Raw genomic sequence first — 25,906 nt, 5'->3', positions numbered from 1 at the left:
TTCAGGAGCTGTGTGGATGTGACAGTGAGGGACATGGTTAGTGGTCATGGTGGGGATGAGTTGATGGTTGGACTAGATAATCTTAGAAGTCTTCCCCAACTTTGATGATTCTATGATTCCATGAACTGGCCAACCTTCTGGACATCCAAAGCTCAAGATGCTTCTTTTTCATCTCCACGTTTTTCATATATTTTGGTTAGCAAATATCTGTGACAGATACTCCATAGGAATCACTCGTGCCTGATTGTTCTTGTATGTACTGAAGATATTTTATTCCTCAAAGAAAGCACAGAAGATGATCTCAGAGTAGATGCAGAATAAGAACCAACCAGAAAAGGAGCTAAATTGGTATCATTCATCTGGATGGCCACAACCCATTTGCAGCCTGGCTGAGGGCTAGTGAGGTGGTTCATCTCTCTTCACCCTGAAACATGGGAAATTTTGTTATCATCCCACATGAGGGGTTCACCAAAGTTGTTTTTTGAAGCAGGAGAGGTGGAGATCATGACCTCATTCCACCTGGCTCATGTCTATGCTTGGGTGTCCCTAAAAAAGGGTGTACTCAGCTAAGATGCTTATATTTCATTATAATGACACTATCATGACATTTATTTATTTTGCTTACACTTCAAAACTACCAGACAGTTTATTCTGAAAACCTTGATTTTTGAAAAAACAAGGCAACAGTCTGTCTTTACATCCAGGACACATTTAAAATGCTGTAATTCCTTTTTGTACATATATAATGACCACTAAAAGCAATTTATTTTGTTTTATTTTGTTTTATTTTTTTACAAAATACCTCTGCAGATGTGTGACTTTGTCTAAAATTCAGGGTCCTCTGATGCCAGGAATTGTGGTGCTGCAGAGCAGATGTGGACTAAAGCAGCATCTTCTGCATGTTCGGAGGTGTGTCATTAGCATGAGAAGAGCCATTAGCACATACCATTTGCTGTGTCACCAAGTCATGCTTGGTGATGTTGTAAAGTGAGATTAGCAGAGTGAGCTTGAAGTTGTCTTCTCGCTGTCATTTGATAGAGGGGAAAACAGCTATATCCACTGCCAAAGCCGCAACTAATATTCAGCGCTTAAGAAATTCAACTGATGCATTCATAATTAATAGGATTTTATGTAATTAAAATTTTAAATAAATCCTCAACATGAGCCCTGGTTTGGGCTTCTTAATTTCAGATATAGAAGTAGAGCTTTTTACAAAATAGGTTGAGGGGCTTTTTTCCTTCCTTCTCTTTTCTTTCATCTGGGAGATTTACAAAATCTCATTAGCATAATAAAAAAAAATAAAAAAAAAAAAACACACCAGCAAAAGAGAAATTAAATGAAGATGAGGATTAAAGGCTGACTGGTCTCTTCATGTCACCTTTATAGTTCTTTGGAACATCTGTCCTTCGTGGTGGGTGTAAGTAGCATGGAGGTGGATATTAGTGGGTGGCGAAGCTTTTATGAGGCAGAAAGAAGCTGAGAGCTAGGAAATTATTGGAGCATTTTCCATACAGATGAGAAGAAGAGACAGAGCCCCCAGAAGCCACGGAAAAGAAGGAAGATGGTAAGAAAATTGAAGAAATAGTACATTTCGCTACTAATTTGTTGCAAGAGAATCGTGAAGCTCCCACCAAGAGCATTTGCTGTAGTTAAGAGCATGGAGAGCTAGGGGAGCTACATCCCTTTCTTGGACACAATCCACAAAAATCTGCATACCCAAGATGTGAGTTTGAAGCCTGGAGTATTCAGTGGGTAAAGAACTGATTGGATGGTCATAGCCAGAGGGAAGTGGTAAATGGCACTGTGTCCACGTGAAGGCCCCTGATGAGTGGGGTCCCCAGGATTCCATCTTGGGGCTGATGCTCTTCAACATCTTTATCAATGACACGGGCATGCAGACAGTGGCATCGAGAACACCCTCAGCAAAGCTGCTGATGACACCAGCCTGAGCAATACGGTTGACACGACAGAAGGAAAGGATGCCTTCCAAAGGGACCTGGACAGGCTTGAAAAGTGGGCCTGTAAGAACCTAATAAGCTTCAACAAGGCCAGTTTGCCCTTGGGTTGAAGCAATTCCAGACTGGGAGAAGAACTTGAGAACCACTCTGCAGAGAAGGGCTTGGGGGTCCTGGTGGGTGAAAAACTGGACATGAGCCAGCAGTGTGCTTTTGCAGCCCAAAAGGCCAGTTGTATCCTGGGCTGCATCAAAAGGAAAAAAACATACAAATTTGCCCTAAGGATGGATGATCCCACTTTTATGTATAAAGCATTGCTTTAGTCTCTCTCAAGATGAAGTGAATGGCGCTCCTGAGTTCTCCTTGGGTTGTAAAAGGATCTGATGCACTCCAGACTTAGACACCTACTCCTCATATGTCAAAGTTAGAACAGATGAGTCATACCAGGAGCGACTTGTTGAATTTTTAGTAGAAAGTCTATAGAAATGCTGGGACAGGACTCAGAAACACTGTGTCTCAGTTTCAGATTTATGTATTTTCCATGAACAGAAAAGCACCATGTATTTGTAAATTGCTCTTTGCCAAATGTACAGAGAATTACACAGTAATAAGCCACATCATTAAAAAGACATTGTTCTGTAAGTAGCAGAGCCTGCTTTCCTGTGGCTTGCATTTCATGACTGGATTATCTCCTGTCTAATGAAGAGCACTCTGACTAAAGGCTTTTCTCCTGTTCCTAAAGACAATCTCTCATGTGGACTTTCTGGTGCCTGATATTATATTTGGACTCAAACTGCAGTTCTTTAGGTTCTCCTATCTGAAAATGTTACTTGTCCATGTGGCAAAATACTCTTCTATGGGGACGTGAAAGGGTTATACCTCTCAACCTGCCCAGAAAGGTAGTGAAAAATCAGTCCTTGAACTTCATGGTTAAATTTGTCTGGAATTGACCAGGAAGATAAAAGACTATTTATTTACAATGAGATTTTTAAGACGTTTTATGTCTGTTCCACCTTTTAGTTTTAGAGGCTTAATTCACAGCCATATGAAAGACAAACAAGTGCAGAGACACCCCTGCAGTTACAGTTCTATCCCCAAAAATGTACATTAAAAACCAGTTTTTCTGTGAAATATTTTTCACAGACTGGATTTATTTTTTTAAGATTTCCATCAAAATATTACAGAACTCACAAGTTAGAAGCAAGAACGTTGAATAATTCAAAAATCAGATATTGAAGATTCTTCTCAGCGCAGTCAGGGAATAAAAGCAGATCGTGTGGTTGGCACAGGAATTCTAGACTTTTCAACAAACTTGAGCTGAATGAGGCTGGACCAACAAATGAACTGCAGAAACCATTTGTAAGAACTTATCAGGAATGGAACGTGATGAAGGGAATTCTCATTTATTTGCACATCAAGAAATCATAAATGAAGGAAAGGAGCAATATACAATGAATAAATTCCTCACTGAAATGTATTTTTCTTGTTCCTGTGTCATAAAAACCTGACTGCCACAGCATGATTTTGGAGAGACCTCAACTTTCTTACCTTGCATACAGTTTAGACCAATGAGCTACCAATGCACTCCATGCTTATCAAATTAGGAGAATGCATTTCTAAATTCAATTACAGCCTCAGTGGAAATAGTTTCTCTGACTCTGGTAGTCTTTGGAGAGGAATTATACACAGTCTATAAAGCTTCACATTTCAAAACCCAATTTTGAATGTTATTCAAGAGGTTAATTTAAGATTCATCTTCCAAAAGAGGAGTTAAATAAAACTGATAGAAGGCTGGAACTTGTTGAGTGGTTGAGAGGTTTATCAGCATGTGAGTATGAGTTCATTAGTTTTAATTAGTATAATCACTAATGTTGCATTAACAGTTTGGTGAGAGAAAGTAATTGCTCACACCCACTGTATTAGATTGGGAGATTAGAATTCATTTTATGAGGCAATTAGCATTTCAGGGATTTTTTAAAAGGCTCTTACGATCTGCCATTGCAGAGCTTCCTTCACCAAAAGAGTTTAAATTAACCATAACTTTCATCTTAATGGGATGCAAAAATTAATGTAGAATTAAGTGTGAACCAGTCCTCTGCAGCAATCCCAGAGCGATAAGTAGGCAGCTAAAGCCACAAACCTCGATTAGTTTATAATGACCTGCTTTATTTCCCAGACAATGATAGTCATTTATCTGTCCTCAATTCATTATCTTGTTGAAAAGTTTATATTCCTGAATTTTATACAGCAAAACAAATAAAAAATGAGGAAAGAAGAAAGTAGAACAGTGCTATTAAAGTAATAACTCTCCAAAGAAAAAAGCTGGAAAGTTCAATAATAGAATTTAAATAGTACATCATTCTTCATATCAGATGTCAGAGAATGTAGAAACGCCTCGCTGTGATGCTCAGGGTCTCGAGAAGAGCTATGCACTATCCAGACTTGGCCCTGGGTATCCTGCTCTGAGAGTTCCTGCTGTAGCATGGTTTGGAGCAGAGAGACCCAGAGGGCCCTGCCAGCCTCAGATGTATTTCTTTGTATTTCTAAGCTTTCCCTTACCTGTCCCTGTGTAGAAAACCTCTTTAGTTTTTAAAGAAAGATGGTGGCAAAATTACAGAGTTTCAAGCAGCAGAATGTATGCATGGGCAATAGAAAACTTGACTTATCCCACCTAACCACTCTAAGTTATAAGCCCATAGCAGACTGTTGTCACTGTGACTCGAGTATTGGGAATTATAAGAACCTTTAGAAAACATACACTGAAACAAAATTTATGCATTTATATATACACTCTTAATTCTTATGCACCTTACAAGCATCTCCAAAACAGCTCAGGAGACAATCTCCCCTCTACAGGGAAGTATCTAAAATTGAGGTCTGACCAGGCAAACTGGATCTCAGACTTAGTCTCTCTGGCAGCAGCCACTGCCACATTTAAGAGGTGAATTACTCCAGCTAAGGTCTGAGTCAGCTGGTGGAAGGGGCTGCATCCCTCTATTGACTGAAGAGACAGTCTAAGGTAACCAGGTTTCTGTCTCAGATGGATGAAGTAAATGCTTAAAATTAGGCTGGGTGAATCATGATCATCACGCAGATGCCTGAGGGTTTGCCTATGCACGGAGTTATTGCAGCAGAGCCATTACTCTTCCCAAATACCATTACATGTGGACACACTTTTGGTTGGACAAAACTTACTCATTTTTATTCACCAATGTCTGCTTGACAGAAGCAGTGCAGTTTGCTTCCTAGTTGTCACGTGCTGTCATTCTGCTAGAGCCTCTGCCTTCCCAGTTAGCTGTCTTACTTTAATCCAAATTAACTTTAGCATGAAAGTGTTCTAAATTTACCATCTATCCACCCTTGAGAGCCGTTTAGGATTTATGGAGGAAAGTACATCAGTTAAGCACAAATACACTGACCAGAAAAAAAAAATGAAGGAACCGTATACAATAAAAACTGACTTTTATTTCACGAATTATGGGTGTTATAAAGCATATCATTTCAGAAGAAATGCCTGTATTTGCCAGTGTGTTTCATTAAAGCATAATAAAGCCATACATATTTCATTTCCTTGTTCTGGGCTGCAAGAGCTGTAACCATATAAAATGCCCCATGCTGTCCTTGTTTCGTTGGGCTTTTTTTTCTTTTTAATCAGATTTCCCCCCCCCCTGAACTAATGAAATTGCTCTTTAAAAACATACATCACTTTCATTTAAGGTGACTTATCAGGGCTTGAATGGTTTCTCTCTTCTCCTGGAGAACAAGGCATCTGCCAGCATATTTTGCTGTGCAGATCTAGGCTTGTATCACCTCTGATCTCAATCTGGTTTCAGTAGTGTTGAGTTCTTGGGGCTCCCTCTGATGCTGTTTCAGTTGGGATATCAGGTGATTGGTGTTTGTGGGGTCTGCACCTTACATATCTGCAATGGTTCCTTGTCCAACTACTATTGTTTACAATTTATCACTCTCTGCAACTCCTTGAAATGAGGTTGTAATGAGGTTGAAGTCAGTCTCTTTTCCCAGGTGACTACCGATAGGATGATAGTGAATGGCCTTAAGTTGTATGAGGGGAGGCTCAAGTTGGACATTAGGCAAAACTACTTCTCAGAAAGAGTGGTGAGACTGGCACAAGCTACCAAGGGAGGTGGTGGAGTCACTGTCCCTGGAGGTGCTCAAAAAAGCATGTAGATGTGTCACTGAGGGACAGGGGTCAGTGGGCATGGGGTAATGGGTTGATGGTCAAACAAGGTGATCTTAGAGGTCTTTTCCAGTCTTGCTGATTCTATGATTTCTCCCTTTTCATAGTATGCACCAACCCGTTGTGCAGTTGCACAGACATCCACGGAGCAAGGCGGCCTCCCTCCCTGCCAACACCATGAAGCAGTGCACGACCCCCAGCTGGTGCCCTGCACGTGTCCGCTCTTCTCCTGCCCATGGGAAGGGCACCTGGAGGTGGTGGTGTCTCACCTAAGGCAAACTCACCGCATCAACATCCTTCAGGGGGCAGAGATTGTCTTCCTGGCCACGGACATGCACCTGCCCGCACCCACAGACTGGATCATCATGCACTCTTGCCTTGGCCACCAGTTTTTGCTGGTTCTCAGGAAGCAGGAGAAGTACAAAGGCCATCCCCAGTTCTTCGCCACCATGATGCTGATCGGCACGCAAACCCAGGCTGAAAACTTCACCTATCGGCTCGAGCTCAACAGGAACCAGAGGCGCCTCAAGTGGGAGGCTACTCCGAGATCGGTGCTGGAGTGCATTGACTCTGTCATTTCAGATGGGGACTGCCTTGTGCTGAACACTTCCCTGGCTCAGCTCTTTGCTGATAATGGGAGCCTAGCAATAGGAATTGCAATAACCACCAGCAAAGTTCACAACAGCGAAGCTGAAATCTGAGGGCGACGAGGAAGAGAAGGAGGAGGAATAATGGTGCTCTAACTGCTTTGTGAGAGCCAGAACTTGCAGACTTTCTGGGGGGGTCTCAGGTCTTTTATGGTATTTAGTACTGGTCCACAGTGGGCATTATGTAAACATCCCGTGGTTACGGTCTCTGTGTTATGTATTTACTGTTTTGTTAATACAATTTTATGAGAAATTTTAAAGAGGCTGATCAATTTATTGTCGCCTTTCAGCAACACTGGCACCTTTTGGCATGATACTGCTCTCCTGGAAAGTGCACCAGGGATGACTCACAAAATCCTTTGGTTTGAGAATGCCATGAAAACATGCTTTCCCCATTGCTTGCCTGATTACCAGGTATTAAGGAGGCCTGCATGTCTGGTAAAAGTAAAGTATTCTGCTAAGGTACAAGACCACTCAATTTGCAACAGATTCCTTTATCACTGATTCAAGAGCAGCTTCAGAGAAACCGATGGGCTGCAGTGAGCTGGCTGCAAGTGGGCTGGTTTGCAGAAGGCTTCAGACTAACAGAGGAAGCCTGTGCCTTCCCTCCCACCTTTCTTTTGAAATGTTTACTTAACTCTCTGTGTTATTTTCCTCATCAGCAACAGAGATTTAACTTTTATATTGTGGTCACAACCAAACCCCAGGGAGTCTGTGGTTTCATAGCTTCCTTCAGCTCCCAGGGAGGTAAAGCTCAGCAGAAGGACTTTGAACACTGCAGAAGAAAAGTCACTTCCTCTGCTGAGCCAGGGCCTGGGAAGCTTCATCTTGCATTAAATCAATCACAACATTTAGTGAGGGGTTATTGTGAGCATGGTTAAATCTCACTCATTTATCATGATGAGGAATAAAAGACTTGCTAGGTGATCTGCCTCCAGGATGGAGAACCTTAATTTTTTTCTTCTATATGCTTGAGTGTGGAGGTGATTCCCTTTTTCTGCTGATTGTACTTTGCAGACATCAGTGGTCACAGGAGATCCTCCCTTGGATGTCTCCTTGGAGAGCACCAGAGGCAGGTGTTGGCCATCTCCCAGTGCTCAGCCTGGCTGCTGCTGCTGAATGCTTTTCTGAGAAGCAGCTGGTGGGTTGTGTCAACAAGTAGCAGCAGAGACTGAGGCTGATTGCCTCAGTCCCTTGGAAAACCAAGGAATGAGACAAGTGAGCTAAGGACAAGCTTTCAGCATTTCATAAGGCACCTTAGGCAGATAGATAGCTTCAGGTAGGGAAAAGCCCTGGTGCTAATTTCCCCCACCCACTGCTCTCCTGGGAATTTCTGAGAATAGTGCATGAAGTAAAACAAATTGCATATTTCCGATGAATGCTGGTAATGCATCTTCTGAGTCACCTCGTGGCCTCACTTGGGCTTTTCATAGCAGGCTGCTGCTCAGAGTGGAACCAAGACCTCTTCTCTCTCATGACCATAAAGGTGTGGAGGCTGAGTTCTCCAGAAGGCTCAGTCTGGTATATGGCATATATACTAGGTATACGCAGGGGTATACTTACACAGCTCTCCTGTCTCCACATTTTCCAGGACCATTCTGGTTTTCAGCACTTTACTGAAATGCACAGGCTTCAGAGTGGTTTGCTGTTTCCCTGCAATGTTAAATATTCAGAACCAGCAACTGCTGCCCTTTCCCTAAATGATGGTAATAAATAAATCATTGGCACTTTTGTGAACTGAAACTTCTCCAGCTCCTCCGGCAAATATTCTGCTGCTGAACTAAAAGAAAAAGCAATAAAGCTCCAAAAAAGAAAACAACCAACCAGTTCCTCTAGCCTAAACTTCCTGAACTCTTTGTACACTGTGGTAGAGATCTAACATAGCGCTGCTTTTGTTGTCTGATCACAACCAGCTCTGCAGGAGGGATATTCCTCAGGTATATGTTTCAAATTATTTCCCTCCAGCTGGCACATATGGCTTTTTAAATATCTACTGAAATTAAAGGTGCACTGTTGGTATTTTCTAGGTGTGATCTCAGCCAGAGCACCATTACGTTTCTGTCAGGAGGGATGTGACAGCAGCAGTTCTCTGGGATGGGCATCTCCATCTCTCTCAGTTTCTTGATTTTTTTATCCCTACAGTGCTGTAGGCACTGTGGATATCTGACTTCCACATCACAGATCTTCTCACATCACACACGTCCTTCTACAAGAGCCTTCTCATGACCAAACACAGTTCAGCTTTCTCACCGCTTTCCACACCCTCCCCATTTTCTGGTGGAAATCCTTCCAAGTCCTCTCTCAGACCCTCAACCTTGGCTTTCCACTCCAGCCTGCAGGACCTATGGTGCTCCTAGACTCTTCCTGTTCTTCCTTACCGGTGCCCGTTCTCCAAGCTTTCTTATTGTCCTCTATGAGGTAATGGCTTTAAGTTGTGCCAGAGGAGGTTCAGGTTGGGTTTATTCTTAGAATGACTGGTGAGGCATTATAACAGGCTGCCCGGGGAGGTGGTAGAGTCACCGTCCCTGGAGGTGTTCAAGAACTGTGTGGATGTGGCACTGAGGGACATAGTTAGTAGGCATGGTGGGGATGGGCTGACTGGTTGGACTGGATGATCTTAGAGGTCTTTTACAACTTCAATGATTCTATGGGTACCAAAAACCACACTTAATAAACATTTCCACATAAAACTCAAAAGTTTAAGGGTTTGTTTAAGGACTTTCTACTGTGGAAGACATTCTAATTCCCTCATGATAAAAGCCCATGAACAACTCTTTACTGACATAAAGCAAAGGTGAGGCAAATATTCTACATGATGGAACATAAATCCTGAAATGCTGGAGTAGGATCAACAATGAATTGGGTTTACACGCACTATTTCTGTGCTCATAATATAGAGCTTTTTAAAGATCTATATTATTACAGTCATTTTAAATAGACCAAATTGAGTATTTTTAAAGTTTTTACATATCTGAGCTCATGAACAGACTTTCTTGTGCCCAAATTAGTAAACTGCAACAATTTCATCAGGCTGAGCCAGCTGGATTGCCACCAGATCCTATAGAAATCCTGCTTTGGTTCTTCTGCACTGTCCATCACTCACAGCGTGAATGTTAATGTCAAGTCTACAGTAAAATAGGATTAGTGCTCTTAGCTCAATCCCATTATGAATTAAGCCCACATCATATACCCATGGCTCCTTATAAATCAGCTGAAGCATTCCAGTTCTCATCATCTTGAAGATGACAAAGGAACTTGGTGTGTGTGAGGTAATGGTGCCAGCCAGAGGGTGTGCTGAGAAGTAGGGCAGTAGTCCCCTTCCCACTGGACTGTGATTTCATATCACTTTTTCATATCACACTTCAAACTATCTTTTATGAATACAGGCCAGTAAGCTATTAAAGAAAGGAGAGGTGGTAAATTCTGGAAAATGAAAAGGTTATAATAAAACGAATAGGTTACAATAAATTGCTGAGTACTGCTACATGACTCTCTCTTTTGGGTATCAGAGGAATGAAGGCTGATTGACAATACTGTAGTATGGGTGATTTATCTGAGTATTCAGCCCATACTGCACCTGAAAAAGACTTTGATGGGAGAGTCGCAACAGACACAGAGATGCACTTCTGCTCCAGCTGGATCATAGTGCCTTTTCCCACAGAGGAGATGCAACTTGTCAGACACAAGAAAATGGTTCTTTTTTGTTTGTTTTTAAATTTAATTAGTCCTGTGTGCTCACAGCAGCTGAGCAAAGGGCAAAAAACCTTTCACCTCTACCCCCAAGGTAGTCAAATTACCCTAAAAAATCTTTGGCACAACAGCAAATTGCACCAATACCTCATATCCTTGATGAGGACCGTGCTCAAAAAGCCATTCTTTCCAAGGGAGGCAAATGGAAAACACCAATTACAAAGGCTGCTGTCCTTCAAATAGAATGAGCTTTCTATCTTCCAAATACTGAAAATCCTCCAGAGACATTGCCTATCTGAATACATCACTTAATCTTGTAGAAAGCCCCAGGACTGAAGGGTGCGTGCAGTAAGAAATTGCATCAAGTAACCGTACTGAAGATAAATGGCTTTGAACTTTCATGGCAACAATGAAGAACTACTTTAACATCCATGCAGCACAGGCCAAAGAAATCAAGGCTTTTAGACAAAGAAATAAACTTATTCAAACAAAAACTGAAATGTGGTGCAGAGTCTTAAAAGCACTTTCTTTATTGCCACAGACTGGGTGTCTACTTAGCAAGAGTAATTTCAGTGCCAGTCAAGTCTCGCTGGCTTGAGTTCAAGAGAAACGCAGGTATTCTTGCTTTCTCAATTAAGGGAGACTGCTCCAAAAAGCAAAGCTAACGCTGTCATGAATGAAATAACTCTGGAAAGGAGCCTTCTTTTACAACTAGACTGCCTGGACTGCAGGGAGAATGCTGCATCTTCCACTTGTTCAGGGTGAAGCTGAAGTCTCATTTGGCTTGATATAGAGCTGCAAGAATGACTTGGGCAGACATTTCTTTTATGTCCTGATCCCTACTTCAGTTATTGGAGACAACACCTGTCATGCAGCTGACTTGAAGCTTTGGATAATTTTAAAGCTGTTCTCTACAAACCTACTAGTACTGACTTGTAGGTTAAGATGGTTCTAAACCATGAGATACCACAGCTCCATGGAGGCTCTGCTAGTCTCATCAGAGTCTTTGCAAATGGAAGAATGCAGGAAAGCCTTAGGTATTTGCCTCTGCTCTTCACAGCAGGAACACTAGATAGACCCTCAAGGATCTGTTTGGCTCTCTTCTAATAAATGGCAAATGAATGGACCACAGAGCTGGATGTCACAAGTGCTAGTGATGTTTAGTCCAACAGCAGCTGAAATCAATGACAGTCCCTCTCTTAGCTTTAAGAATTAAACAGAATCTTGAACAGAAACCTTAATCTGTTTCAGATTTCTATGTGAGAACTCCTGTTTTGGGATATGAATTCCTCTCTGGCTTCTGACAATGACAGCAGGCTATAAAACTTGGGAGGGGACACTGTATCTCTCCCACAGTGGGGTCCTGATCTGTCTCTGAGAAGAACAGTAATATAAATAAATAGCATGAAATAATAACACAGTGAGACCTATCAGGACTGATAACATCTTTAAAAGTAACAGCTGACACTGAAAAGGAATCATTACTCAAAATGAGCTTCGGGTGATGCCTGTGCTTTTGTTTCATTGAGATGTGGAAGAAGATATGCTGAAGAGTGGCAGTCTCAGGGCTACCCTGATTATTCATAGAAAGGCTGCAATGAAAAGAGAACAAGAAAATGAGCTGGGAGAATCCTGTGTGAAGCAGAAATATAGTGCTGCTGCCTCTGAGCAGTGCTTTTTTGTGATGTGCCTTTGGGGAAGGATTTCCAGCAGCCAGAGAGTGCTGAACTCTGGCACATCATAGCCCCTGCTCAGCCACTTCTGGAGTATTTGCAAAGAAATATTTATCCAGAGCTGCAAAAAAAGAAGATAAATATCCACTGTAAGGTGTGACCAGTGTGAAAGCTGCCAAGGAGATTTATCCAGCAGCTCCCAGCCAGGCCTCTGAGCAGCTGCTCTGACGGATTGGCAGAAGACGGGGACAGCCCCAGGTCTGAGGAGGGCTGGCTGGGTTCCTGACAGCCTGTAAATCGTCGTTGCTATTGTAAGGCAGTTGTGTGCAATACCTCTGGTGTCGAAATAATATGGTAGAGATTGAGCCTCCAGTGCTGTACATCTGTACCAACTGATGTTGTTAGGCCAGGCTGTGGGCAGGATGGCTGCATTTCCCACTCAACTCCAATGCAATCAGATAAGATGGCGTAGACTTTGGGCTTTCAGTTCCTCAGCTCTTAATTCATGTGCTGTGTAGGCACAGCGTAGCTCTCTTCCAGAACTGATGTGTCCCCCCAGATTGATGTTTACTACCAAAAGAAAACAACCAAACAAACAAACAAACAAAAAACCCCACCCACCACATCTACATCAGCCAGGACCCTTCCCCTTCCAACTCAAGAACCATGAAACCATTATGCTCACACTCTCACACTGTGTTGCTGTGATGTATGGGATTCAACTACAGACATGCCACCCCCACAAGCATCAGAAATCATCCTGCCATTACAGTCCCTTCACTTTACTAAGCTCAGTCACTTCCTCAGCCCACTGTGCATCAGCTGCTCATTCTGGAGCTGTTAACCCTGCAGATCACAGCTGCAATCATTTTCTTCTCTTGATTGCCTTGAGCAGACAAAATAGACAGTTCTAGAAACAGGTTGGAACCCTTGTGGCTGAGGTAGAATCTACACTACAGGTGAATGCTAACAGTGGTGCAAAATGTCACCCAAATCCAGCTCAAATACAAAAAGTGATGGAGTTCATCCACAGTTGAAAAGTAGAAGAAATGGGAGAACACTGAGAAGGAATATTACAATACAGTGCCCAAGTGCAAACATGACAAGAATGGACACTTCCAGGCTATAGATACAGAAGTTTTTCTTGATAGCCCTTTAGTTTGGTGATAATGGCCTGGCAGCAAACAGGCACAGCTTGGCTCGTAGACCCATTGGCTGGGCATTAGCCAAGAGCAGCATTTACTCATTATGTGTAAACTGAGCAAATTATCTGGGGAAGAGAGTCAATAAACAAGGGACCTCTCAGAGCCGTTTTCACAGGGTGACCTTTCAGAGTATAATTGCATGTTAAAAGACTCAATGGCAGTCCTCTCTGATCTGAGCATTGCTAACTGAGCTGACTTGGGCTGGAAGAGGGCTATGTAGTTAGAAGCTGCTTTTGTCTCCCATGAGAAGTGATATAGAGGGATTATGGACAGGAGAGGTCCTCCTAACTCCTCTGTTATGCGAACATTTGGTGTCATGTCCTCTAGGGAAGGGCAGTGGGGATGATAAGACACATTTTCACCGTCATCAAAATACCTGTTGCTTACTGCTCTCTTCTCTGTATCCAAAGCTCTTCAACTAGGGGAGATGTTGATTTTGTTCATGGTGATGTGTGAGGGTCAAAGGCCCTCAGTTCGCTTCTTTACCATTTCCTCCCGGATGAGAAAATCTCAATGGCTGTTGACCCCACTGGGACAACATTACCCTTAATTAATTATCACAACATGTATACTAAATACACTTTGTCACTCACTGCTGACAGGGACCGAAGCAATTTCAAGTTATTCAGTTAACCCTGATTTTCACTGCTGTGTCCATGCTGGTTTTCATACTTCACCGCTGCAGGTATGTGGAAATTTCCAGCAGCTCAGGGCAATAATGAACTACAGGACATCTTCCCTCATCTGTCCCTAATGAGAGCAGAGCCTGTTCCAGGCTTTTTTATTGTGCGATGCTTTTAGCCCCTGCTCCACTCTGTGAGACACATTTTTTTTTTAGTGAACTGGTTTCATTTGTCAACATAATTGCACAAGACTGCATACTCCCAAAGGGTTAGGGATCCCGGCTATCTCTTCAGCCTTGTGTTAGATGCCACATGTCATAACACAGTGTCATTTCCCAGGATAGACATATTTAACCCTAAGGCAAATGCGCACAAGGCATTGCAAAGAGTGCAGCAGCCAGAAAATCAGAAAGAGTCTGAGACAGGATTCTGGCTTCAATTAGAAAGAAGCATCAAGGAGTGCAGTAAGGAGTGCTTGGAGGTGGGCAGGTGGGCAGTCCTGCAGCTGATGGGGAAGAAGAGGGATCTTAACAAGAGGATACAGTGATTTAATTACAGTTCAGGTCACCTAATCCAAATGCTTAGCTTAACCTTTGGGACACTGAGATGTGCCCATCAAGGACAGTAGCTTCAAAAGCACATTCTTTCTTTTAAAATCCAGACAGTATCATCACTCTGCTAATAACTCAATAAAGTTAATCCTCTGAGAAACTGAATCTGCTCCTTTTTGCTTGGGCAATATATGGCTATGCCACATGAGACTCTTACGATGGCAGCACTTTTAAGTAGCTCCTTGATTTAAAGTCCAATGCACAGCTTTTTATCAGGATTCAGTCAGGAGACCTATGTGTATGGTTTAACATTTCAGCGAACACAGAAGGACTAAACAAAAAGACAGGTATGAGTAACATGTCTGAACCCAGTTGAGTTATGCAAGATTGGTAAAGAAAGTGATGTAGGATTGAGTAAGAAATTTACTGTACAAATCCTAAGCAGTGTTTTCTTCCATATTCTTTTGATATACACTTTTGGTTTTGGAATTCATTTCCCACAGTCCTTTCTCAAATATTTGACATTAACCTAATATATTACGTTATATGAAGTGCTTGGTTTAATATGCAATGATACTTTAGAAGAAATTGCTTAATCTGAATCAATATATTTAATTTTCTAGAAATTCATATGGTGATGTAATACCTGAAAGAGCAGAAATAAACCCTTCTATCTGTAAAACGCTTCACAATATCTGGCACAGAAAAAATGCCATTAAGTCCTAGTTGGTATTCCCAGCTTGCATCACCCACTTGTGTTGGAGAGCTACTTTTTATGAAGAGAATGATGCACCATGGGAGGGTGGAAATGAAGTATTAGGTAGAAACTAACAATTGTAAAAGTGCACTGCCTTCAAAAGCTTGCCTTACAGTTTGTTGTTTTCTACCTTTCATCTTCTGCAGTTGCAATCAGTCTGAAAAGTTTTGCCATCACCATAACAGATGAAAAAGGCAGAGCCCAGCTTGGACTGCCCCAGCTCTCATGAGCTGGATTCAGCACCCACATCATTTGGTGTCAACAGCCTGAAAAAGTACATGCCTAGCCCAAAGCCGATCTTGGGGGGAAACAAAGAAAGGGATTCTTAGAATTTTCTTTTCTTCTTGTCATTGGAATGAACAGAAACTCCAGGCTGCTCCTCATGCCTTGCAGGCTTTGCGGGTTGTGTTTATTTTCTCTCTTTTGGTACAATTGGCAAAGAATATACATTAGTACTACCCAATAAATTGCCAAGGACCTTCAGAGATTAATTCCTTAATTTCAGGTTGGCTATTTGCAAGATCAGAACTGGGAAGGATCTCTAACCCTATTGCCTGTCAATTCCTTTTAGCATCAATCTTTTTCTTTGCTCTCTTATTGCCAAAACCTATTTCAGGCTCTCACAAAGCTTGATAGAAATTGCCTTGAAAAAAGCTGAGCGATCAAACCTGACCAGATGAGCAAGATGAATATTCATAGCTCATTGGAGCCACCTCCACCCTCCTTCCAGAGCAGGGTACCTCCAGCTGACCTGTTGACTCTCACACAAATTACTGCCTCATTACCACTCATTTGTTCCTCCTGGAGCTTGGCTGCAAGGGACATCAAGCTCACGTTAAATAATTCAGCAAAACGGTGAAAGAAAAATGCATCTGATCCAGGCTGGATAAATCTGAAAATCCCTACCATATGTGCAAATGGAAGCAGATTTCAAAGGTCTACAAGAACCAACTTGTCCCCTTGGACATGAAGTATGGATGCAGTCTCCCGTGATTCCAGGCATCTGGAATGTATCTGCATCTGCACACACCACCCTTAGTTCTCTTTGTAGAGCAGAGGGAGGTCATTTCATGACTCCCTGTAGCTCTTTGGGAGGGAAGGAATAATGTCATTTCATTTCTTGCAGAAACAAAATGAGCTGCTGATGAGGAAGAGCTGACAAGTGATGTCCCCCCACTCCCCATGGACAGCTGGTGGTTGCAGAGCCATCTCTTGTTTGCAAATAGGGATTTTGTACCTAAAAATACAGGCAGGAAGGGTCAGAAGGCTTTCTGTGGACTGAGGACATTTGGGAAAGCTGCATGGGACCTCCTTTAACATAGCTCCACTTTGTGCATAGTGATAACAGGGGCTAAAAATAGGCTGGGATGCTAATGAGGGCCTGGCACATACTATGCGTACAATGAGATGATGATTCTTTTTGAAAATGCAATAATTTCAGGAGTTGTTTAATTTTGTTTCTTTCTGCTGCAGTGAAGTGTTCAGAAACATGGCGCTCTTCAGAAGTTCAGATTTTTTTCCTCTTTAATCTTAGGAAAATGAAATGTAAACAAAGGCAAAGTGGAGAACAACCAAAAGCAAAAGTTGCTTTATTTTTCCTAAGGCTGCTCATGCGTGATCAGCCAACAAAGTGGGTCAGAGAATGCTTTCATAACATTTCAAGCTTTCTATACAGTCCCAGATGGGGAATGGAGTTGTTTCTTACATGGAAGAATGTTGATCTTCCTCAATTTTTAAGTGCAAGAGATGATAGCCTTCACGCTTTCATTCCATCCCAAACCTCAGGCACGTGGCTGATGCAGGTGATTGGAAGTGCTCCAGTTTAGCCCAGGGCACCCACTTTCTTGGGGTATCCAACTTCCCCAGTTACCCATACTGGGGCTTTCACTGAACACAAGGCATTGCATAGAAGAAGGCTGCATAAGCCACCACCCAGATAAAACCAGGCTGAAAATCAGAGCAGGAAGTGTTTATGACACCTATCTTTCTTCTTGTCAGAGACAGCCAACTACTTGCCTGCTAACAGCCTACATTGGTAGACCATAAAACTTACAGTAGATCAGGAGCTGTTTTCTGGCACACACACAGCCATCTATAAATACTGCTCCACGAGGGAGAAAAACAGGTATTGTCTCTTAATGCTCCCATTAAACACAGCCACACAGATGGTAATTAATGCATCATGACGTGCCTAAATTGTAAGAAGAAACTGCTGCAACAAGAAATCTCTGCAAGAACAGCAGGGTTCAGATGGGCATTTGTTTTGAGTTGAACTCCTTTTTTCCTTTGCTTGAAGAGCAAGGGAGCAGCTACTCCACATTATGAAAGATTTATTCATCTGTTTTCCTGAGTTTTGGGTCATAATGGAGCTTTGTTATCTTTAATAGATTCATGTACTCCTTCCCTAGTGCTTTGTAAAATAATAATACTTACAAGGCAATAAAAAGAAAGGGAGGGAAGAAAAAGGAACCACCCCCCGTGTCATAAGTAAGTGAATGCATGTGTGCATTTTTGTGTGCGTGTCTATAGAGGAGAGAGGTAGTTTATTGCACTGCCCAGTGCAGAGTGAAATAATTTATGTACCATCTACATGCAAATATATCTTTCATTTCAGTAATAAACTGCAGCCTTGTGTAATTTAGCCAAACAATGAAGCTGCGAGGACACCGCTACTAATCTTCAAAAAATCAACTGTGCCATTTCAAAAGGGATTTTTGTCTTTCTATGAATTGATCAAACTTGACAAGTAATTTCAGCCTAATGTTCACGGCTATCCTCCTCTCTCCTCACCATCTGCAGGTGAGAAATCCTATTTTCTGGAAGTGACAGGGTAATGCAGCAGGCTGCAGAAATCTGTAAGAAAAGAAGAGGTTTTTTTCCCAAAGCCACAAGCAAAACAAGGGTGAATTCAGGAAGAATATGTGTAGGGTTTCCTTTCAAAGTTTTTCATGCCTGCAACTGTCCACGTGGAGTCAGGACTTTTAAGATACTAAGGTTAATGAAAGTGACTGAGAAATTAAAGCGTCTCTGTAGATAAAATATTATGGTTGAAATGCTCCTGGGGAATAGCCTCATTCTTGTTAACAAATGTAATAAAGACTCTCCAAGAAATTCTTTCCACAAACTTATTGCATCAGTGAAAACTGCATTATAGATGAAGGGACTGAATGTAAATTCAATTTGCTTCCAGATCTGTTTATAAAAATTACAGTTTTGACTGACAGCTGCTTGGTCGTATATCAAACAATATTGGAAAAGTTGGAAAAGGGCTGGACCCAGACAGGATCATTCACATGACTGAGACTGATCGTAAATAACCTGCAGAGCTATGAAGAGTCTTGTACAAATTGCAGTTTTCTCATAGGTTGTACAGTGCCAGCTTCTTTGGACTTTGAAATCAATATAAATATGTGGAATGCTATGGAAGTCATTTTTTTAATCAGAACCTCATATTCAAGTGTTTCCCCCTTTCTGGATCACTGCTGCCCTTGAGAATTTAGCTGGGGCTATTTTCCCTATCAAGCAGGATGTCATCATGTGGGACTCCAGCTGTCCTTCCAGCCATAGTGAAATGTATTTTTTTTCACCATATATTTATCGAGATAACTGAATCCAGCTTCTGGATCCTCCTTCACATCCATGTGTCCTATGTGCAAGAGCCCCAAGCCAATGTCTTTCATATACTTCCCACACCTAGTTCCTGAGTTAAGCCCTCTTCCAGGGCTGCTCATTGTGACTTTTGGGTCAGACCTGCTAAACATAAGCTGAAACATTCATGTCTTGGTGGTATCCTTTCACCAAGGGAAGGTCATGTCTGATGGCTCTCTATGATGGAGTGATAGCATCAGTGGGCAAAGGAAGACGACTACTGTCACCTAGCTGGACTTCTCCAAGGTCTTTGACACAGTTTCCCACCAGATCTTTATATCTAAATTGGAGAGATATGGATTTGAAGAGTGGACTATCTGGTGGATAGGGAATTGGTTCGAAGGTTGCAAATAGAAGGTTACGGTCAATGGTTCTATGTTCAGGTGGAGGCCAGTAATGAGCAACATCCTACAGGGGTCTGTCTTGAGTCTGGTACCCTTTAGCATCTTTGTCAGTAACATAAATGATGGGATTAAGTGCACCCTCAGCAAGTTTGCTGATGATGCCAAGCTGAATGATGCAGTTAATACAGCAGTAGGAAAGGCCACCCAGAGGGTCTTTGATCAACTCAGAAGGAGGGCACTTGTGAAACCAACGAAACTCAACAAAGCAAAATGCAAGGTTTTGCACATGGGTCAAGGTAATCCCAGGTATGTATACAAACTGGGAGAACGTGAGAATATTCTTGATGAGGACTTAGGGGCTGTGGTTGATGAAAAAGGGTGGTAAGGTAAGGCTGACAGGGATGAGTGGTGGCCTGAACCTCCTAGCTGGACAGTGTACAAGAAATTGCTGGAGGGGGGCAGTTCGCTTAGATGTCATGAGAAGTTCTAAAATCCTCTTTAATTTTCCCCTTAGAAGAAATCTCAAAGCTTCTGAGGGATTTTGCAGTTGGGAATTATGTTAAAACAGATTTAAAACACCTTCTGCAAGATTGAAAAGGTGAGGTCTTTCAGGTCACTATGGATTTATCTCCCCAAGCATCCAGCCAAAGTGTCTTCCTGAAACTTCAGTAAACTGTAATGAAAAAATGTGGAGAAAGTTAATATATCACCACAAAATACCTTCCTCTTCTCTCCTCTCCTCTCCTCTCCTCTCCTCTCCTCTCCTCTCCTCTCCTCCCCTCTCCTCTCCTCTCCTCTCCTCTCCTCTCCTCTCCTCTCCTCTCCTCTCCTCTCCTCTCCTCTCCTCTCCTCTCCTCTCCTCTCCTCTCCTCTCCTCTCCTCTCCTCTCCTCTCCTCTCCTCTCCTCTCCTCTCCTCTCCTCTCCTCTCCTCTCCTCTCCTCTCCTCTCCTCTCCTCTCCTCTCCTCTCCTCTCCTCTCCTCTCTTCTCCTCTCCTCTCCTCTCCCTAAATTACTGCCCATTTCCATAAAGTCATACAAGTCCATCAGTATCAATGAGATAGGATCCAGTCTCTGGCTCCTCATTTTACAGAGGGATGGGTGGATACAGAATTTCCAGAGTGACCTGGAGCATGCAACAAACCTTGTCAATGCTCCCCTTATTCATCCTGCAGAACTTACAACCCTGTTCCTAATCACCCCCCGTGGAAAGAAGAGATTAACCTGGGTTCCAGGAGAGATATCTCTATCTATTGCTCAAGTTACACATTAAAATTCAGTCTCCTCCCAAGGGATGGCATGCATGGATATTGTTTTTTTCCTCACCCTAAATATGAAAGTACAAGAGAGTAAACATGGCTGATCGATTGCTAACTGGAATAGCAGAACATATGGCCTTGTTTTTAGTGGTCCTGTATGGAGCCCAGAGTTGGACTCAGTGACCCTTACAGGTCCCTTCCAAACTGAAATATTCTATGATTAAGGATGAATCTTTCTCTGATTCACACAGCAAAAGCTGAGGCAGGTGTGGGAGGCTGCCTTGCATGACCTACAGCACCGTTAAGTGTGGGACCAAACAATGCATCAAGGCATTCTCCAGCTCCACAGTATCCATGTTTTGTCTTCCCATCCTTGGTGGTTCTCTCTCACTTGGCTTCTCAAGACACTTGGTGCACAGTGGAGACTTGGTGTGGTTTCTACACAAAGTCCTGCTTGTCTTCAGCAGGAAAAGGCCAGTTTCAGAGACAAAAGTGATCAGAGAAGCCTTCCTGGTAAGCAGCACTTCATAAAGGAACTCTCAACAGAGGAGCTGGGAGCCAATGACAGAGAAGCAACCTGCATTAATCATCAAATCACAGAATCATAGAATTGCTGAGCTGGAAGGGACCTTTAAAGTTCATCTAGTCCAGTGTTCCAACGAACAGAGAACCTACAGCTCCATCAGGTGATCCGAGCCCCTCAATCCTGACCTTGAATGTCTCCAGGGATGGGGGCATCCACCACCTTTCTGGGCAACCTGTGCTACTGCCTCACCGCCCTGACTGTAAAATAATTCTTCCTTATAACCAGTCTAACTCCCCCCTCCCAGAATAAATGCCATTGATGTGGCACTTTCCTTTTGTCAACAGGGCACTGTGCTCAGATGGAGACAATAATAACTTGGTGTCTTTTCATTTCCAAACCAAACATGAATGAGACCTTTGAGATCAACTGGAAACCCTGCTGATGTCTTTAAAACACATCCATGGGGGGAATGCAAAGCACTATCCATAATATTTATTTTTGACAGCATAACTATCTTTTGGGAGGGGGAAAGGCATGCTCATTAGCAGCACAAATATACCAGCATGTGTTTTCAAGCTATTAATATGGTGGCTAATGTTAATGGAAATGTAATAGAATGAGATTATTTTAAAAGTATGGCATTTAGTACTGCCAGAGAAAAAAAAAGACTTTAATGTAATTTTAATGAGAAAATCAGCTTGCAGTAATTTTACAAGTAATGATTATTTCCTTGATTTGACTAGCACAAATAGCTTTGTCTTTGGTGGGATGCACTTGAGAGATGTGTGCTCGAGGACAATGAACAATGCATCACAATCCGCAGCTGTGATTGTCCTTGAAAAAGAACATGGTTTGGTGTTTTTTCCTTGTTGAGGAGCAAGATCTTGGCTACCTCCTTTCTGCTGAAGAGTGCAGAGGGTTCTTAGATGTGCTTTGGCCACTGGTTGCTAGTCATTCATCACAGACTCGTAGAACCATAAAATCGCTTGAGTTTGAAGGGACATTTAAAGACCTTCCAGTCCAATTCCCCTGCAATGAACAGGAACACCCACAGCTAGATCAGGTGCTCAGAGCCCTGTCCATCATGACCTTGGATGTTTCCAGGTATGAGGTATCCATCACATCTCAGCTTTTTATCTCTCCAACCTACTTCCTTTGAGCTGGAGCTGAGGCTCTTGACTTGGAGTACCTTGTCCTCTAGGAACACGTGGACCTATTTAGACACTCATTATAAACCTATTTATTCATGGAATCTTACTACTATACCCACATGTATACTTGCACACACCTTTCAGGGTTTTTTTCTTTGCTATGAAGGAACCAATGCACCCACTCACCTTTGTGACCATCACAGCTTTCCAGCAATGAAGCTGATCTAGAAAAATGGAATGGTGTTGAATTAAATGGCCAGGCTCTCCCTAAGATCATGAGAGGGTTTTTGTCTCACCAGCTTGGAGTGCCAACAAAGGAGTTGTCTGCACCTGAATGGGCCACACTCAGTTCCCTTTGCTATCTCTAAGAAGAAACGGGCACATTTAACATATAACCCATCTGAAATCTTGTGGACCTCTGCACTAGGAGGTGCTTTGCACCTAGACACATGTCTCATTCACCATCACTGAGAACAATGATGATCATGTCGGGGCTTGTAATCTGTCCTGCAAATATACTATGTGAATTCAAAGATATGGCCAGTCCTCCCCAAAATCCTCCTGAGAATGTTGGTGTATCTACCTACATCATTTTTTCTATGCTGATGGCATCAGGAATAGCCAGAAAAGAGCAAGAAAGTGGCATTTTCAAGGATGGATCAGGACAATTTACATACTGAACACTGCAGTCCCAGGTCAGAAAGCTCGGGTCTGCCTCATCACATTCTACAATAGTCAGAGGGGACACTGAGGCAGGAGGAAATCCCCTTTGTCCAACAGAGGCAGTATTGTTGTGTTCCTCTGCTTAGATCATGTCTCCCTGAATCCCATTTAAATCAATAAGAAACTGTATCCAAGCAGCGAAGTTAAATTTCTAAGTATCTGAAAGGACGCAGCCTCAAAAGAGGCAGTTCTTGCTGTTCCTGACATCCAGAATATCTTCTCACCCTCTCTTTGTCCACCGTGGCAAAATTTCTCCTGGATAAAACTCCTGCAGCTGTTATATGATTAATGTATTTGGGGCCAGAAGGTGTACAATTGTCTAATCTGAGCTCCTTGACAGAGAAGAAGGACGTTTCACTTCCTACACTGAGCTCACAGCTCCTTGCTGAGCTAGTGCACGCATTTTGGGAGGACATCCAAGTGCTTTCTGAGGTTGCCAGTGAGAAAAGAGATGTGAGAGTAATCAGGAGTGGTGCTGCCAAGGTGTCCTCTTTTTATGTACTGATCACGCTTTAAAGAATAAGTAAACTTAAGCCCTATCTGACATAAATTAATTGTTAATTTTGCATGCAGTGCTCTCTTCTCTCTGTCATTGTTTGCTCAGACCAACAGTAAATGAGCCTCAGTGTGAGCTGTGTGCTTTGTCAGGCCAAAGTCCAAAGCTTATACATCACCTGAGCTTCTCTATTTTCATGTTTTTCCATTCTAGATTGAAATAGGTTAAAGTGAAAACAGGAAACCAAACTTTCAAGTCTGAACTGCAGTGATCGTAACACACCAAGATAGCTTCAACCACTTGGAAACTGCAATGCCCATAAAATCAAGTAGGCACCTCTAACATTCAGAAGTCACTGGAGCGACTCTCCATCACTGTATTTTCCCCAGTAGATTTATTCTTTCATTTGCTTTTGTTTGTTTTCATTCTGGTGTACTGTGAAATTTAAAATTAAATCTCTGCTTTGAGGGGAAAGGAGTGCAGGAGCTGTTATAATTTATCTTCGCTGCTAAAGCAGAAGGGAAAAAAAAAAACAGTGAAGATACTGTTTGTCATTGCCCTTTAAGCGAGTGTATATTACTCTGAAAGGTGTTCCACACAGAGCCTTCAATGTCTTCTGCAGGATTGCTTCAAGCTCAGTTGCTTGAAACTTAATTTTTTCCAGCAGCTCCTTCCTAAAAGTAATTCACATATTAGGAAATAACTCTGCAAACACAGATCATGCAGAAAAACTTTCCCACATCAGCAGTAGCATCAGTCACAGAAGCACACAGAAATTGAGGGGTTTTGCAGAACTCTTGCCTCCCAGTGTAGACAGAGCCAAAAGCAATCAAGCAATGTGTCACCAGCTCACTGCAATTTTCTACTACATCTCCCATAAGTTTTATTTTAGTGAAATGTAATCGTGTGGGATTTTATTTTAGTCCTTGTGACAGACCAAGAAATAGGTAAGTTGCTTTTGCTTTTTTTTTCCCCTTTTGTTTTACCAGCTGAATTTCCTTAATGTTTTCTTAAGGTCTGGATTAAGCAGAGTTCCTGAACACACATTTAATACTCAGTAAGATTCTTAGTAAGATTCCAAATGTGTCTGATCAAAATGTCTCTCTTCTACAGCAAGGGGAAACAAATGGAAGCATGGAACCTCTTCCATTTGTTGCTGTCTTTAGCTTTTTTTTAAGCAGACTGCTGGACTTTGCAGCAGCAAAACTCATAACACTAGAAGTGAGAAGTCTCTCCGGCAACCATACAGTTCACAGTGCAGGTGAACTTAATATGCTTTTATCCACAACCAAAGAGAAAACCCCCTGCACCTGCACCCAAATGGGGTCCATGTATCCACCTGGACCCGTAGACCCACAATTTGGTCACTAGTCACCACAGCCTTCCTAAAGGGAGAATGAAACCCCTTTCTTCATTAAGGCTTGAAAAAAACCAAGTTTTCAGCTTTGAGCTCATGCGATTGATTTCTTTCTTTACTGAAAAATTGAAGTGGGTTACTGATAAGGGCAGCATTTCTTCCATCTTAATCCATTTGAAAGAGGCTGGTAGTCAGGTAGTGCTACCGAGCTGTTCTGCTCAGAGGATTTATTTGTGTTTTCAGCACACTCTGAAGCTTCAAAGTGCTGCGCAAGTATTACTGGGGCTGTGTTTTCAGGGCTGTCCATCTTCTTATGGCTGCTTACTTGAGGATATTGTTGTCCGTTGTAAACATCCATGAAGCCCATCTTCTGAGGGGTCATTACCTGTTCATTCCCAGACACTTTTAAAATATCTGGAAAAAATAAGCCTGTGTGATGCTTGAGCTTTGGTTGAACCTGCAGTGTTGCATCCCCAGAATTGGGTCCCATTTCTTTAGAGCTGGGCACACCATGTCGTTTTCTGAAGACCAAGAGGTAATTATCATTTGTGTTGGAAAGAACCTTTGAAGGTCATCTAGTCCAACTTCCCTGTAATGAACAGGGGCACCTACAACTAGATCAGACTGCTCAGAGCCTGGACCAGCATCTCCTGATATTTTGCCTGGCATGGTGAGACCTAAGGTGATATGAGCAAGATTTCAGAATGTTTTTGTATGTATGTGGCTAAATCCCTTTCTTTGATACTCTGCAACTGAAGACATCTTTCATTAAAGCACTATAAGGCAGGTCCTACTAGCACAGCACAGCCCTGTGCCACCATGCACTTCTGCACTACAGCTACATCATGTCCCACCGTGTTGAAGCAATGGATACTGATGGCACCCAGTACTGCAGATTTGCCTCCCATTGCAGGGAACATTTCATACAGGGCAAGGCCTGGCCCTCCCTTTTGTTTGATTACATTTTTCACCTGTGAACTTCACAACTCTGTGTTTGCACTCACAGAACTCTTCTCTGTGTCCCTCTCCTCACTCTCAGCAAAGAACGAGAGGTGGCACTGATTTTATAACAGTTTGCATTTTGATCCCAGGTGGAAAGAGCATC

At 42.4% G+C, this 25,906-nt stretch overlaps 1 protein-coding gene across 1 annotated transcript in view; it reads left to right on the top strand.

Moving 5' to 3' along the window:
• The window catches only part of SIAH3 (siah E3 ubiquitin protein ligase family member 3), a 30,917-nt gene extending 23,857 nt beyond the window's left edge, over positions 1-7,060 (top strand). The window contains exon 2 of the mRNA XM_015851761.3: positions 6,261-7,060. Within this exon, the coding sequence (XP_015707247.1) occupies positions 6,261-6,854 (594 nt within the window). The 3' untranslated portion in view covers positions 6,855-7,060. The remainder of the gene's footprint in view (positions 1-6,260) is intronic.
• The last annotated feature ends 18,846 nt before the right edge of the window (positions 7,061-25,906 follow it).

This window comes from Coturnix japonica, chromosome 1 (assembly GCF_054131305.1).
Source record: "Coturnix japonica strain WE chromosome 1, WE-NBRP24, whole genome shotgun sequence".
NCBI lineage: Eukaryota > Metazoa > Chordata > Aves > Galliformes > Phasianidae > Coturnix > Coturnix japonica.
This window is presented reverse-complemented; position numbering and strand designations above follow the sequence as displayed.